General features: G+C 37.8%; 1 protein-coding gene across 2 annotated transcripts in view; it reads left to right on the top strand.

Moving 5' to 3' along the window:
- Window positions 1–16905, top strand: part of LOC111147296 (AVL9 cell migration associated) — a 61358-nt gene that overhangs the window by 30133 nt on the left and 14320 nt on the right. Inside the window, exons 5-11 of one of the 2 annotated variants that reach the window (XM_022503254.1) lie at window positions 595–684; window positions 2008–2074; window positions 2904–2944; window positions 3673–3711; window positions 9452–9521; window positions 9834–10369; window positions 16178–16316. In XM_022503254.1, coding sequence (XP_022358962.1) covers window positions 595–684; window positions 2008–2074; window positions 2904–2944; window positions 3673–3711; window positions 9452–9521; window positions 9834–10369; window positions 16178–16316 — 982 coding nt within the window. The remainder of the gene's footprint in view (window positions 1–594; window positions 685–2007; window positions 2075–2903; window positions 2945–3672; window positions 3712–9451; window positions 9522–9833; window positions 10370–16177; window positions 16317–16905) is intronic. The other variant, XM_022503253.1, reaches the window with a different exon arrangement.

Below are 16905 nucleotides of genomic sequence, written 5' to 3' on the forward strand. Positions count from 1 at the left end.
GGGTCTTAAATAAAAATAAGAATTAAGGAATAATTTTGTTGAAGGATGAAAAAGAATATTTTCATAAAGGACACAGACTAGTTGTTCCAAGCCTCTGTAGAATGCAAAAAAGGGAAATGAACTTAGTTTAATTATGAATGTTCAACTAGATAATAAGAACTGGCCATTATAAGGATGATTAAGTGTCACCACACACCAGCAGAACAGTTCAGAATTAGAATGTTTTAAATTTTGTAATAGCCAGCGTTTAAATGCTTTCCAAGTGCCAGACACTCTGAGTGCTTTCACCTGTGTTACTTAATTCTGGAAACAACCGCATGAGATGTACTGTCTTTTCATATGCCAGTATTCACATCAGTAAGCAAATGTGAAGAGGTTCTGTGCCCAGGTTATGTCACTGAGTGATAAGAGCAGAAGTGTGTCAGGCACTTTCTGGCAGCAGCCATAGAGCTGGCACAGGTGATTTAACAGCTTTTAGCTGTGAATAATAAAGATACTAAAGTTGAAGTGAGTTTTTCCTCCCTGTTCTTTCAATTACAAAGTTGTAAGATGTCTGTTATTATTATCAAACTAATAGTATTTTTTTTCTCTAAGCCTCTCTATGGCTTACTTCAAGCAAAACTTCAGCTCATTACACATGCATATTTTGAAGAGAAGGATTTTTCCCAAATTTCCATTCTAAAGGTAACTATATCCCTCTATAGATATATTTGGCTGAAAACAGATTCATGAATCAGTTACTCTCGTCAGTAATACTGTGAAGATAATCTTGTTAGCTTAAGAAAGACATTTTTCTTTGAAAGTAACATTGACCCTACTATGATCCAGCAATTGCACTACTAGTTATTTATCCAAAGGATACATAAATACAGACTTGAAGGGGTATGTATACCCCAAATGTATTTATAGCAGCATTATCAACAATAGCCAAACTATGGAAAGAGCCCAGGTGTCCATTGATTGATGAATGGATAAAGAAGATGTGGTATGAAATCTTGTCATTTGCAATGACATGCATGGAGCTAGAGTGTATTATACCAAGCAAAAGAAGTCAGAGAAAAATACCATATGATTTCACTCATGGTGGAATTTAAGAAGCAAAACAAATGAACATATGGAAAGAGGAGGGGAAAAAGGGAGAGAGGGACACAAACCATAAGAGACTCTTAAGGATTGAGAACAAAAGGCTGAGGGTTGATGGAGGGAGGTGCGTGGGGGATGGGCTAGATGGGTACCCAGTATTTAGGAGGGCATTTGTTGTGATGAGCACTGGCTATTGTATGTAAATGATGAATCACCGAAATCTTCTAAAACCAATATTGCACTGTATATTAACTAACTAGAATTTAAATAAAAATTTAAAAAGAAAAAAAATCCCGCAGAGATTTGCAGATTGAGAAAAGAAAAGGAAGTAACATTGAAAGGCAAGGATCTGCCCAAAATGTACAGTTGAGATTTATTAAGTTTAACCAAACTGCCTTTAATTAGGAAATAATGACCACAAATGACTATAATTAACATAAATGTTTCTATTAGTGGATAGTACCTCTTTTGCTATGGCATTGCTTCTCTAAATTTGCTTGTCTTATTAATATTACTGCACAATGTGTTTATCAGTTTTCTGGTTCCAGTCTCCCAAAGCAAAAAACAAACAAAAAAAACCAGACTACATACTGTTTTAGCATGTTTTTCTTTGGGCTGCTGTGAATGTACAGAACATGGATCTCGCCTGGATTTTAGTGAGTATAGGACAATTAGGTGTTTAGCAAGAAAAGTAGAGGGAACTTAGCCTAGAATCCATACCACCATGTGAGTGAACTAAGAAGCCCTAAAATGAAGAGGAAGAGGGAGTGCTGGAAACTGGTAAGGTTTCGGAGAGAGACTTCTATTGTTAGCGTCAAAACAAACAGCCTCCGTTAAAGAACCAATTTTTTCCTGGTCATCATACTTCTAATTTAGTGTCTGAAATGATTGTAAAATGTTCTAAGTTGAATCTGTGTTTTATAGGAGCTTTATGAACATATGAATAGTTCCTTGGGAGGAACTTCATTAGAAGGATCCCAAGTATATCTTGGTAAGTTGCTTTTTTACAAATCAGAAGAAACGCCTTCATTTCTTTACATTTGGTAAACCGAGTTGCATGTAAAACTTCATAATCAAAGTTAAATTTCTGTATGGGATATAAATTTAAATTCTTCAATGTTTGATGTTGCTGATACCTTAAATATCTTCTTAACCAGTATTTATTTCTACTGAGAAAGGTTATAACATAATTGTAGCAGTATTTAGAACTATTATCCTATAAAGCAAATTTCTGCTTCTCAGAATAATAACGGAAGTTTTTTCTTTTTCTTATGGTAATGCTGGCCAAGTCAGTTCCCTGTTATAACTGCTCAGCTCTTTTCATGCTAAGATTGTTCAAGTTGGGGGTTTTGTTTGATTTATACTGTTTTGATAATCCAGAATATTCATTGGTATCCAAGTTGCTCAATAGGCACTTGGTAAATATCCTTTCTGTGATGAAAAGCTAATAAAGTAGCCATTAGCCTCATGTGGCTATTTACATTTAGATTAGAATCAATAAAAGTTAAATAAAGGTAAAGAGTCCTTTTGTCGGTATACTTGCTGCATTTCAGATGTTCTTTGGCCATGTGTAGCTGCTGTATTGGGCAGTGCGGATGAGAACATTTCTGTTCCTGTGATCTTGCTATGTTTGACTGTTAACAGTTATTTGATAAATGCTGAGCATAAATGTTACATAATCAGATATTATGTAAATATTTTAATATTCCCATATTCTTATTATTCCTATTTTTACCTACCTTTCCTTTGGTGGGAAGAAACTTTCTTTGACAAAACCCATATGTTGTCATCACAGATTAGCTTTTTTGATAACTTTGCAGGTCTATCTCCTCGAGATCTTGTGCTTCATTTTCGACACAAGGTATGATACCTTTTATTTAATTTATAATGTTCTAAACCTTTGTTCATTTAACTGAGCATATTCTCTTGCTGCAAGGCTGAATACAGATTGTAGCTTACCATATTTTATTTCTTCTAAGACAGTTCTCATAATGATAAAAGTTGAAAATGTTGGTAGAGCTGATAGACGTTTTTAAAAATACAGGAATACTGTCTATTTCTGTGCAGAAGAGGATTATTTTTTCTCTTGTCTTTGTAATTTCAGATGTCATGAAATTAGAGTGGAAAGGAACATGTTTTAATTTTACAGAGTAGTTTATATGTTGCTCTGAAAGTGAAACATTTTCTAATAAAATATCTATACTTATGTCTTGTGATCTTTATTATTAAAGATATGTTGACTGGGACATACACACATTGATCATTCATTTACATACATGTATTGAGTATCTGCTGTGTGAGTGCCCTGGACATCCGATGAATAGTCCCTTCCCTTGAAGGAGCTTGCAGATATTTCAAGCAAAAATAACATAACTCCTTCCAAAAAGCATAATTTCTTAGAGATTTAAGTGGTTCTTAGTAAATACAAAATTTTAAAATTTTCAGTATAAGTTCATAATTTTCAATGTAGTTTTAAGCACTGTAGTTAATATTATTGATTAAATGATAGATGGTTGTGTTTGAGGAAGGGAAAGGGCAAATGAGTAATAGGCTTGAGTTTCTTATTTTAATACAATATTTTTTCTTTAGGTCTTAATCCTGTTTAAACTAATTCTTCTTGAAAAAAAGGTGAGATTTGAAGGAACGGAATATTTAACATGGGTTGACATTCCTTAAATACTATATAGAATTAAAACTAATGGTAAATATAAATTAAGACTTTTTTGCCTGTCATATTTTGGTAAACTGAAGCACATATTCTTGTTCACTAACACAGAAGTATAAATTTGTTTAGTCTTCTCTGGGGCAGTTTGACATTAACCAATTTAAACAGACTTAAATAATAGTGAAATGATGTATTGGGTTACTGCAGACTTCATGGCTGATTGATTGAATGGTTCTACTGTATAATTAACTATTGAGATTTTTTTTCCATCTCTTTGCTCCACAGTCTGCAGTGCTAGCTTTATTCTGCGCCTGGTGTCCCTTGTAGTGTAGGTTAACTGCCAACAGTAATTGGTCTGTATGCTCTCTCACTTATAACTGGTGGTAGAGGGGTGTCTGGGTGGCTCAGTCAGTTGAGTCTTAGACTCTTGGTTTTGGCTCAGGTCATGATCTCAGGATTGTGAGATCCAGCCCTGGGTCAGGCTCCTTCCTGAGTGGGGAGTCTGCTTGAGAGGCTCTTCCACTGCCCCTCCCCCCACTAGTGCACGTGCACTCTCCCTTTCTCAAATAAATAAATTGGGGTGCCTGGGTGGGCTAAGTCAGTTGAACAGCCGACTCTTGATTTCAGTTAAGTGGTCAACTTTTGATTTCGGCTCAGATTGTAATTGCAAGGTTGGGGGATCCAGTGCCCCTATTGGGCTCTGTGCTTAGCACAGAAAGTCTGCTTGTCCCTCTCTCCCCCCCCCTTTGTACCTCCCCCTGCTTGCTAGCATGCTCGCTTGCTCTCTCTCTCTCTAAAATGAATAAAACCTTCAATCAATCAGTGAAATCTAAAACAACAATAATAATTGGTGTTGGTGGTAGAAAAAATACCTATTCCCAAACCGTTTAATAAGAATCTTCCTTTGCTGTTTGTTTAGACTTATAAGCCATGTACCTGAAGTGACAAATAATTGATGCCAAAGAAATACATATACTTAAAAAAAAAAAAAAAAAAAAAAAGTACATATACTAATTGGTTTAAACTGCTTCCAGGCCATTCTCTAGTACAAAGAGATTGGATTGTCATGATTTTAGACCAGGGGTGTACAAACTAGGCCCCAGGGCCAAATCTGGCCCACCATCTATTTTTATTTTGGAACACGGTTATTCCCATTCTTCTACTTCCTGCTTATGGCTGCTTTTGCCCTATAGTGGCAAAGTTGAGTAGTTGTGACAGAGACCATATATATCACCTGCAAAGGAAGAATTCCTAGTATTTGACCCTTTATAGAAAAAGTTTGCTGATGGGCACCTGGGTGGCTCAGTGGGTTAAGCCGCTGCCTTCGGCTCAGGTCATGATCTCAGGGTCCTGGGATCGAGGCCCGCATTGGGCTCTCTGCTCAGCAGGGAGCCTGCTTCCCTCTCTCTCTCTCTCTCTCTCTCTCTCTCTCTCTCTCTCTGCCTACCTCTCTGCCTACTTGTGATCTATCTCTGTCAAATAAATAATAAAATCTTAAAAAAAAAAAAAGTTTGCTGACCTCTGGTTTAGACTAATCAGGAGCTGCCCTTGGATCTGTGGCCAGTTTTTTATAGCATATTACTGTGCTAAGTGGAGTAGGGGTGGAATGGATGTTGGAAAGTCAGCATGTCCAGTATAATGTCCAGTATGGTTTGTTACCTTAAAAATGTTTATTCCTTTGGTCCAGTAGTAGTTCTTTTAGAGATTTTCCAGAATTAATGTGAGTTGGACACAAAGCTCCATCTAAGACATTCTGTCACAGAATAATTTATAATAATGAGTAATCAGTGAATAAGTACTGGTTCATCTTGTATATTGTGTATGCTTCCAAATGACTGAAGAGATTCTGAGTATTTTTTTATTATAAAGATGTTTCATTGAATGTTATGTGAAAGTTTGTCCAAGTACATATCAAGCCCATGATCCCAATTTTATAAATTAATATACATTCATTAAAAAGAGACTGGAGAGTGCCTGGGTGGCTCAGCTGGTTAAGCGACTGCCTTCAGCTCAGGTCATGATCCTGGAGTCCCGGGATTGAGTCCCACATCGGGCTCCCTGCTCGGCAGGGAGTCCGCTTCTCTTGCTGACCTTTCTGCTCTCATGCTCTCTCTCTCTCATTCTCTGTCTCTCTCTCAAATAAATTTTAAAAATCTTTTAAAAAAATAAAAAGAGACTGGAAGGAAAGACATGAGCAATTTGGTGAGAATATACGTTATATTTTTATTTATTCAAGATTTATTTATTATTTACCTAAAGTATGAGCAGGGGAGAAGGGCAGAAGGAGAGGGGGAGAGGAGAGAAAGAATCTCAAGCAGACTCCGCACTGAGCTCAGAGCCCGACAAAGGGCTCGATCTCAGGACCCTAAGATTTCTTTCTTTTTCTTTTTTTTTTTTTTTAAGATTTTATTTATTTATTTGACAGAGAGATCACAAGCAGGCAGAGAGGCAGGCAGAGAGAGAGGAGGAAGCAGGCCCCCTGCCGAGCAGAGAGCCCGATTCGGGGCTCGATCCCAGGACTCCGAGATCATGACCCGAGCCGAAGGCAGCGGCTCAACCCACTGAGCCACCCAGGCGCCCCAGGACCCTAAGATTTCTGAGCAGAAATCAAGAGTTACACTTAACTGATCGAGCCACCCAAGTGAGCCTAGATTATATTTTTAAGAAGGAAATGCTTTGCTGGTTTTGTCTAATGAGTATGTATTTCTTCTTCAAAGAGAAAAAAGGTAATTTTTAAAATGATGAATCTAACATACTATATGTGCAATGTTTTAACTTTTTAAAAATGTTTTTAATTATTGTAAAATACATGAAACACATAATTTATCATCTTAACCAGTTTTTAGTATATAGTTGAGTGGCATTAAGTACATTCACTGTGTTGTTCTATCATCACCATCCATTCACAAACTCTTTATTATGCAAAACTAGAACTGTACTCATTAAACAGTAACTTCCCATTTTTCCCTCTCCATTCTACTTCTGCTTACTGTTTCTGTGAATTTGGCTAGTCTGAGTTCCTTATAAAAGTGAAATCATGCTGTTTTTGTCTTTTTGTGACTGGCTTCTTCACTAAGCATAGTGTCCTCAGGGCTCATCCCTGTATAACATGTGTCAGAATTCCCTTCCTTTTAAAAAATGGCTGAGCAAGGGCAGCTGGGTGGCTCAGTGGGTTAAAGCCTCTGCGTCTGGTTCAGGTCATGATCTCAGGGTCCTGGGATTGAGCCCCGCATCGGGCTCTCTGCTCAGCAGGGAGCCTGCTTCCCTTCCTCTCTCTCTTCCTGCCTCTCTGCCTACTTGTGATCTCTGTCAAATAAATAAGTAAAATCCTCTAAAAAAAATAAAAAGGGCTGAGTAATATCCATTGTATGTACATACCATATTTTGTTTATCTGTTTGTCCTCTGATGGACACTTGGGTTGCTTCCACCTTTTGGCTCTCATGAAAAATGTTACTATGAATGTTGGTATGCATACATTTCTTCAAAACCCTGCTTCCAGTTCTTTTGGGTATAGACCTGGAAGTGGTATTGCTGGGCCGGATGGTAATTCTATTTTCATTTTTTTTGAGTAACCACCATACACCACTATACTGTTTTCCATAATGGCTGCAACCATTTTATCTTCCTGTCAGCAGTATGCAAGGATTCCAGTGTCTCTACATTCTTACCAACACTTGTTATTTTTTATTTTTTGATCGTAACCATCCTAATAGCTGTGAGGTGGTATCTCCTGTTTTGATTTGCATTTCCCTAATGGTTAGTAATGTTGAGCACCTTTTCATATGCTTATTGGTCATTTGTGTGCTTTCCTTGAAGAAATGTCTGTTCAAGTCCTTTGCCCATTTTAATCAGGTTTTTTGGTGGTGTTTTTTTGTTTTTTTGTTTGTTTCTTTACTTGTTGAGTTGTAGGTTTCAAACTTCGTTATTGCAGTTCATAATAAAAAGTATTTTGCATTGCAACCCAGGGCACACATGGGTATATGTATCTAAAACAAAAATCTTCCAAAATAGTACTTAGCCTAGCTACATGTAGGGCATTTATGATCATATAACTTTATCTAATGTGGCAAATCACAGATACACTCTTTTTATATTGAATTGATGAAATAAGGATGTCCTTTAATGCAACATTTTGTTTCTCTGTACTTGGAAAGCACTCCTTAAATAAGATCATCTGTAAGGAAAACATAGACAATTGTGGGTGCTCTCTTCTCTCAAATAGCACTTCTGTGTCACTGAATGATTTAATTGTTTAAAAAAAAACAAACAAACGCCTAAGCAAATCTTTGCTTGTTTTTTTTCCGACTAATTTAATGATTACCAAATATTGCTTTTAAACATCTAATCCTGTTTCTGAGTCTTATCTCAAGTTTTACTCTGAAAAATGTCAAACCTACAGAAAAGTTGAAAAAACACCATAATGAACTTTTATACACTTGATCAATATTGACGATTAAGATTTTGCCACTTTTGCATTATATTGCTTTGTGTATGTTCATTCCCACCTTGCTGCCAATCCTAATAATTTTAAAGTCATGGTACTTTACCCCTAAAAACTTTAAGCTATGTTTCTTTTTTTTCCTTTTTCTTTTAAAGATTTGATTGATTTATTTGAGAGTGAAAGACCAGAACAACTGAGGAGAAGCAGGCTCCCCGCTGAGCAGGGAGTCTGACAAGGGGTTCCATCCCAGGACCCCCAGGATCAAGACCTGAGCTGAAGGCAGATGCTTAACTAACTAAGCCACTCAGACACCCCAGGATGTATTTCTTAAGAATAGAATATATTCGGGCGCCTGGGTGGCTCAGTGGGTTAAAGCCTCTGCCTTTGGCTTGGGTTGTGGTCCCAGGGTCCTAGGATCAAGCCCCCGCATGGGGCTCTCTGCTCAGCGGGGAGCCTACTTCCCTTCCTCTCTCTCTGCCTGCCTCTCTGCCTGCTTGTGATCTCTGTCTGTCTAATGGATAAATAAAATCCTAGAAAAAAAAAAAAGAATATATTTCCATATAACCAAAATATCGTTTTCACATTCAAGAAATGCAGTCCATTTTCAAATTTCCTCAGATGTTATAATAATGTCCTATAAACTGGTTGTTTCTAGGGGGCCAAGCATCATGTATTGCCTTATAATTTTCTTTAATCCTTTAATCTCAAACAGCTCTACCACGTTGTTCTTTTTTTGGTTTCTTTTTGTTTTTCATGGCATTGGCTTTTTTTTTTTTTTTTAAAGAATCCTATTAGATTTGTCTGATTATTTTCTTTTGACTAGTTTCAGATTAAACTTGTGTGGCAAGCGTACTATACAGGTGTGTCCTTCTCAGAGTTATCACACCAGGATATCCATAACTATTTGTAGTATTATTGGTAATGGAAAACTTGATCATTTGATTAAACTGGTAATCCCCAGATTTCTTCATAATGAGGTACTTGTGTTTCCCTTTGCCACTAATAGCTAATCTGTGGGATGGTAAATTTGAAGCTATGTGAATATCCTGTTGCCCAGCAACCTTTCACATTAGTTTTAGTTTCCATTGGTAATTTTCAACTGAATCATGGTAGGTGCTCCGTGATTTCTTTGATTCTTTCATTAATGCTGTATTAGCTGTTATCCTTCTATAAAGAAGAATTTTTCCTTCTCTATCTCTCCCCTTTTTTATGTTGTAGATTCATGGATTTTCTAATTTAATCTTGACTTAATCCATTTCAGGTTCTCTTTTATATTTCTCCAGTGAATAAATTGGTGGGTGCCCTGATGACTGTGTTATCCCTTTTTCCAGGTAAGAGGGTAACGGTATCTACTCTTTCTTTAGTTTAACTTTCATTGGAACTTTCAGTGCTAAAATTTTTAAGAATAAACTTGCTAGGGATAACATTTTTATTTTGACATGATTTTCTTTTGACATTGGGTTTCTCTTATATGAGGTTTTTCTTTTTTTTTCTTTTTTTTTTTTTTTTTAGTTAAAATGTGTGCAAGCATAACTTACTAAAATTTTTATAGGAGAGTTCTACTGTTTAGAATGGAATATGCAACTCTTATCTTTTCCCACTTGATTGTAAGCCAAGCTGTTCTCCAATATTGTATGTTGTAGGCATGATTGAACATGGTCTCAGTGACTGTTCTCAGTACAGACCCCGAAAGAGTATGTCTGAAGATGCTGGGCTTCATGAAAATAATCACCCTGCAGATGATTTTGTTTCTATGTCTGCTCCTGACATTTCAAATACCAACTCAGGAACTGTTAAGAAAATCATGACAGGAAACCACGGAGGAGATGCTGTCATTAAGACCGAAGAACCATTGCTCCAAGTAGAAGATGACAGCAGCAAAGGACAGGAACCCAATGAAACCAGTCAATATTTGAAACCTCCTTCTCGCCCATCTCCAGAGTCTTCAGAAAGTGACTGGGAGACCTTGGATCCTAGCATCTTAGAGGACCCTACCTTGAAAGAAAGGGAACAGGGGTCAGAACAGACAAACTCATTTCCAAAGGAGTCTGTGCCCTCAGACAGTCCTCCAATTACTGTACAACCTCAAGCTAATACAGGCCAGGTGGTACTGATACCAGGGCTAATTTCTGGTTTGGAAGAAGACCAATATGGCATGCCCCTGGCCATCTTCACAAAGGTAAAGTTTAGTGTGTGTGTGTTTGTTTGTTTGTTTAAGATTTATTTGTTAGTGCACACAGGAATGGAGAGATGGCTAGAGAGAGAGAGGAAGAGAGAATCTCAAGCAGGCTTTCCACTGAGCCAGGAGCCCAGTGTAGGGCACAATCTCACAACCCTGAGATCATGACCAGAGCTGAAATCAAGAATCAGACGCTTAACCAACTGAGCCACCCAGATGCCCCTAGTGTTCCTTACTAAGGCCCTTAAAGAATCTGACCACCATTTTTTTTTTAATTTTAAAATTTGTTTTTCTGAGAGAGAGAGAGTAGGGGGAAGGGCAGAGGAAGATAATGTTCAAGTAGACTCCCTGCTGAGTGGCCTGAGTCAACCAAGACTTGGACGCTTAACTGACCGAGCCACCTAGGTGTCCCCAACAACCCTTATAGAATTTAACTTCTAGTGTTGAACACATTTTCAGGTCTAAAAATTTTCCTTCAAACTGTAAAATACATAATGTATAGTGCTGTGGTTATCTGTGACTTTAGTGTCACATACGCCAGGTGCCATGCTAAGTTCTAAATTCTATTTCTGTGATCTATTTCTTTGATCTTGCAGGCTACCATGAAAGACAGATACATCTTTCTGGTAACTTGGGCAAAGTTCTATGGTTTTCTCTAAATACTGTCCTTTATGCATGAAGTAAGACTATGTGGAAAAGAAAGATGGGTAGTGTTGACTGGAATATGTATTCCTTCCTCTATAATAAATTCTTCCTGTGTTTATCTAGCTTTATAAATAAGTATTTGCCCCAAGTCAGTATTGCTGAATGGTTAGTAGAGAAGGCTTTGTTCATTTCATGGCCTGCTGGGGGATTCTGAAATTATCTTAATTTGCTTTATGATTGAAATAATGAAGTTTCTTTTCTTTCTTTCATTCTTTCCTTCAAGATTTTATTTATTTGAGAGAGAGACACACACACACACACACAGCAAGAGAGGGAACACAAGCAGGGGGAGTGATAGAGGGAGAAGCAGGCTTCTTGCTGAGCAGGGAGCCTGACGTGGGGCTCGATCCCATGACCCTGAGGTCATGACTTGAACCAAAACCCGGAGTCAGATGCTCAACCAACTGAGCTACTGAGGTGCCCCAGTTTGTTTTTTTTTGTTTTGTTTTTTGTTTTTTTTAAATTACATGTATCTAGTACCTTCAGTGTTTTAAATATATAATTGCCTCCATAAGAAGATCACTTAATTTAGAAATCTTAATATCAGTTTGTAACTTTTTAAGTAAAACAATAAATTTATGAAAAAATTAAAAATATATGTTGTTAGAAACCCGATTTTTATCTGCCACATGTATTAATCTCCTTTAAGTATCGCTTCTGAGTTTATATTTGGTTTGCTTGCTTGCAGCTTTTCATTTTCAAATTTAGGTTATCAAAGATGCCTTTACTGGCCAGCCAAAAATTATGAATCTTATTTAAGTGGAACCACAGGAGCGCCTTGGTGGCTCAGTCATTAAATGTCTGTCTTTGGCTCAGGTCATGATCCCAGGGTCCTGGAATCAAGCCCCACATCGGGCTCCCTGCTCAGTGGGAAGCCTGCTTCTCCCTCTCCCATTCCCCCTGCTTGGGTTCCCTCTCTCACTGTGTCTCTGTCAAATAAATAAAATTATTTATTATATATGTGTGTGTGTGTGTGTATGGAACCACAAGTTTTTTTTCTCTTGACATTGTTTTTAGTTTCAGTCATGTTTTTGCATGATACTGCATTTTATTATTCTTATGTATTTTTCCATTTTTAGCTGTTGTGAAGCTTATCAGTTGTGTGGACAACTGCATTGTTGCCAATTTCTGGCTATACAAATAATGCTGCTATGAAACTTTTTTTTTTTTCTTTTTTAATTTTTTCAGCATTCCAAGATTCACTGGTTATGCACCATACCCAGTGCTCCATGCAATACGTGCCCTCCTTAATACCCACCACCAGTGTCACTCGTCCTCCTACCTCTCTCCCCTCCAAAACCCTCAGTTTGTTTCTGAGTCCACAGTCTTCCATGATTCATCTCCCGCTCCGATTTACCCCCAATTCACTTTCCCCTTCCTTCTCCTAATGTCCTCCATGTTATTCCTTATGCTTCACACATAAGTGAAACCATATGATAATTGACTTTCTCTGCTTGACTTATTTCAGTCAGCATAATCTCCTCCAGTCCCATCCATGTACAAAAGTTGGGCATTCATCCTTTCTGATGGTGGCATATTATTCCATTGTATAAATGGACCATATCTTCTTTATCCATTCACCTAAAGAAGGCTCTGAAATTCTTTTTCAGAAATCTTGCTAGACACATGCCAGAGTTTGTAGAGCATTCAGTACCTAAAAGCGGGAATACTGGATCATTTGGAATGGGTGCTTTCAGCTTAACTAGAATTCCCAGTTGTTTACTGAAGTGGTTCTGAGAATTTCCACCATTCCCACAACAGGGTATGAGTTCCCAACTGCTCTGCATTCTTACCAACACTTGATATTGTCAGACTTTTTAATATTTAGCCAATCTGACAGTATTTTGTAGTTCTTGGTTTGCATTTTTTTCAATAATTATTGTTGAGGGGCACCTGGGTGGCTCAGTTGGTTGGGTGTCTGCCTTTTGTTTCTATGAATTTAACTACTCTAACACCTTTTTAAGTGGAGTCATACATTGTTAATCTTTTTGTGACTGGCCTGTTTAACTTAACATAATGTTCTCAGGCTTCATCCATGCTGTAACATATGTCATCATTTCCATGCTTTTCAAGGCTGAATAATAATCTGGTGTACGTATATATCACACTTTGTTTATCCATTCATCTGTCAGTGGACATTTGGGTTGCTTCCATGCTTTGGCTGTTGCGAATGCTGCTGCTTTGAACATGGGTGTGCAGATACTGTTTCAGGCCCTTTTTGGTGGTTTTTTTTTGTTGTTGTGTTGTTTTCTTTGTTTATTTGGGTTTTTTGGCTTTTTTTTTTTTTTTTACTCTTACACTACAGCTCCAAATATGGAAATTAAAGTACCCTAGAAAAGTGAAAAGTCAGAAGTGAGCTTGGGTATGGAGGCTGTTTTATGTGAAAGGACCTGAGCTCTTGCTGCTATAATACAATAGGGAACTTTAAAAGATTTAGGAAAAATAGATCATCATTAAAAGTATGACACAGGGCGCCTGGATGGCTGTCGGTTGGGTGTCTGCCTTCGGCTCATGAGGGTCATGATCCTGGGGTCCTGGGATCAAGCCCCACATTGGGCTCTCTGCTCAGTGGGGATTCTGCTTCTCCCTCTCCCCCTACCCCTACCCCTAGCTCATGCTTTCTCTCTCTCTCTCTCTCAAATGAATAAATAGAAATCTTATATATATATATGCACATATATATATACATATATATACACACACACTACAGTTTTTTTAGAAGTAATTGACATAATTTTAAGGCCATATTGAACTCTTAATTTTATAAATATGTAATACTTTCACATGGCTCAATATTCAAAAGATTCTAAAGCATCTATAAAAAAGTCTCCCTCTCATTCCATCCCCTACTATTCAGGTGCCCTCTCCTCCAGTGGTCACCAGCGTTATCAGTGTCTTTCTTTGGGGGTATTTCATACATACATAAATGTGTAGATATTTCCCCCTCCTTTTATATACAAAATAGCAGACTATTCCTTACTTTTTTTTTAAGTTTTATTTATTTATCTGCCAGAAAGAGCACAAGCAGTGGGGGAGCAGCAGGCAGTGGGAGAAGGCAGCTTCCTACTGAGCAGGGAGCCAGATTCGGGACTCAGTCCCAGCACTTTGGGATCATGACCTGAGCTGAAGGCAGGCGCTTAACCAACTGAGCCACCCAGACATCCCTCCTCACTTTTATACCTTTAATCTTTCTTACCAAATATTCCTTGGAAGTGAATTTCTCCCTCTTTATAGCTGCCAGATGTTCCATTGAGCAGACGAGTGATTTATTCAGTTTCCCGCTTATGAGTAGTTAGGGTTCCAGTCTTTCGCTATAATAAGCAATGCTGCAATAAATAACTACAGATCTCACACGTGAGCAGGTGTACCTGGATAAATTACAAGTAGAATGCTGGTCAAAGAGCATATGTATAGTTTTTTAGGGAATGTACTTTTGTAAAGTGTTTATTGATGTTTAAAAAACAAACTTCTGGGGCGCCTGGGTGGCTCAGTTGGTTGGGCGACTGCCTTCAGCTCAGATCATGATCCTGGAGTCCTGGGATTGAGTCCTGCATCAGGCTCTCTGCTCAGCAGGGAGTCTGCTTCTCCCACTGACCTTTCTCCTCTCATGCTCTCTCTCTCTCTCTCTCTCACTCACACACACAAATCAATAAAATCTTTAAAAAAAAAAAAAAAAAACTTCTTTGTTTTCATGCTATTATATAAAGAGCCTTCAACATTATAATATTTATGTTTGGAAATAGGTAACTGGGGGCAAGGGGAGTCTGTTGTTTTTCAATACATAGCTCACAAAGTAAAGCATGAACCCTGAGCCTTAAAGCCGCTGAGTGATGTTAAATGAGGAGCCCAGGTCCTTTCAGCCTTTAATCCCAAGAGGGGCGTTGATTGAGAAGCACTGTACTGAGTATCTCTAATGCATAGATGTGGGTTTATTTTTGCTGCCTCTGTTAGTTAGCATTTTATTGAACAGAGAAAGATATTGTCAAGAAAAAGAATAAAATCAGGTTACTAGACCTGTCTTCCAACTTTTGGAAGTCTCCTCTCCCGTATTAAGTATTTATTTAACAACCACCTGTTAGGTACAATGCATGTTCTAGGATACAGTGAAGAACATGAAGTAGCAAAAGAGATGTCTCCTCCTACAGTCAGAGATTTGTCTCATGATATTAGTAACACATCATCCAGATAAAGCTCTCTAGCTCAGTGCCTTTGGTTTTTTTTTTTTTTTTTTTTTTTTTTTTTTTTTTTTACAGTGAGAAGAAGTAAGTAATATTGTCACAGGACTTGAGATTGAAAACAAGTTCAGGGGTTTAACAAGTGTGCCCTCCTAGCTGCATATACAAGTTGTGCCACTTACTGGAAATCTGTCTTAATTTAGAATCTTCCAGCAGAAGATTCTTCCAGCCATATCCTCCTTCATTGCATCTTTGAAGTGTTAACACCTTTATTCTCAGGAAATATGCTGCTTTTTGTCCACTTAATTGCCAGCTGTGGTTTGGCAGTTCAGCTATCATTTTCAGGGCAGTATTTTTAAATACAGTTCAAATAGAAGTTAATTAAATATACAACTGTTGCTAGTGTCTTTTTTTTTTTTTTTTGCCTTAAACATGTAAGAGCAAATATCTTGAAATATTTGTGCATGATTTTTAACAATAGGGCAATAAAACAAATGCCATTTGGTATTCTCGTAACAATATGTTAGTGATTATGTGTTTTCAAATTTTTCTGGAAGAACTAACAGTTTTCTGCTAGATAGCATACTATTTCATGGGCTTAAAATGTCATTTCGCAAATGAAAAAGTCCAGTTCCTTAGTTACTGTGGAAGCTTTTAAGCTGACCTGAGAATAAAATAATAAAGTAAGACAATTTTAATGTTAGACCACCACTCATGGAAAAGGGAAGCAATTAACTGGCGTAGTCAAGGCATGAGGTTCCCCTGGAATAGTACTGAAGTGAGTCAGAGATGGACTGTACTAGAGATGGTACGGCAGTGGGCAGGGTTCAGAAGTTTCCTTTCCTACTTAGCTCTCTAGGCTTGGAGGGAGAGCCGCGTGGCTGTCCGTTACTTTCCTGATGCTGTCTCTCACTCTTGTGATTCTTAGGGATATCTGTGTTTGCCTTACATGGCATTGCAGCAGCATCATCTTCTCTCCGATGTCACCGTCCGTGGATTCGTTGCTGGGGCTACTAACATCCTTTTCCGCCAGCAGAAGCACCTCAGTGATGCCATTGTGGAGGTGGGCTTATGTATGAGCGTGTGTCCTTGACACTGCTGGTCCTTTTTTTTTTTTTTTCTTCACTGGAATTATGACAGCATAGGAGTAACACTAATAAAGGTAAAAATTCCTGTGCCAGGCATTCTGTGCACCTTAGGTATAGTAACTGATGTAATTCTAACAGCCTGTGAGATAGGCATTGTTGCTTTTCCTATCTTACACGTGTGGAAGCTAAGGAGCAGAGAGTTCAAACGGCTAGTAATTGGGTGAGCCAGGTTGCAAGCCAGACAGTCTGGTCCTACTAAGATCTCATAATTAAAATGTGTTTATTGTTTAAATACTTTTAGCCCCTTTAATATGTTCCTGATATCAGGAGGAAGGCGCTACAGATAAATATTTGACATCAACTGATAAAAATTTAGATCGTGTTTAGTTTTACAATAGACGTAATTAAAAAAAGGAAATTTTACCCATCCTAGGTTTTTATAGTTTCTAATCAAAAGTACCAAAACATGCTTTGTCAGAAAATGTTTCTAGTATCATAAATGAAAAATCTGGGATCCCAATTTTGAGGAATTAAAATAGGTCGATACCTTCCAAGGCATAGGATACAG

This window comes from Enhydra lutris, unplaced genomic scaffold, assembly GCF_002288905.1.
Source record: "Enhydra lutris kenyoni isolate GAN:26980312 unplaced genomic scaffold, ASM228890v2 scaffoldscaffold16, whole genome shotgun sequence".
NCBI lineage: Eukaryota > Metazoa > Chordata > Mammalia > Carnivora > Mustelidae > Enhydra > Enhydra lutris.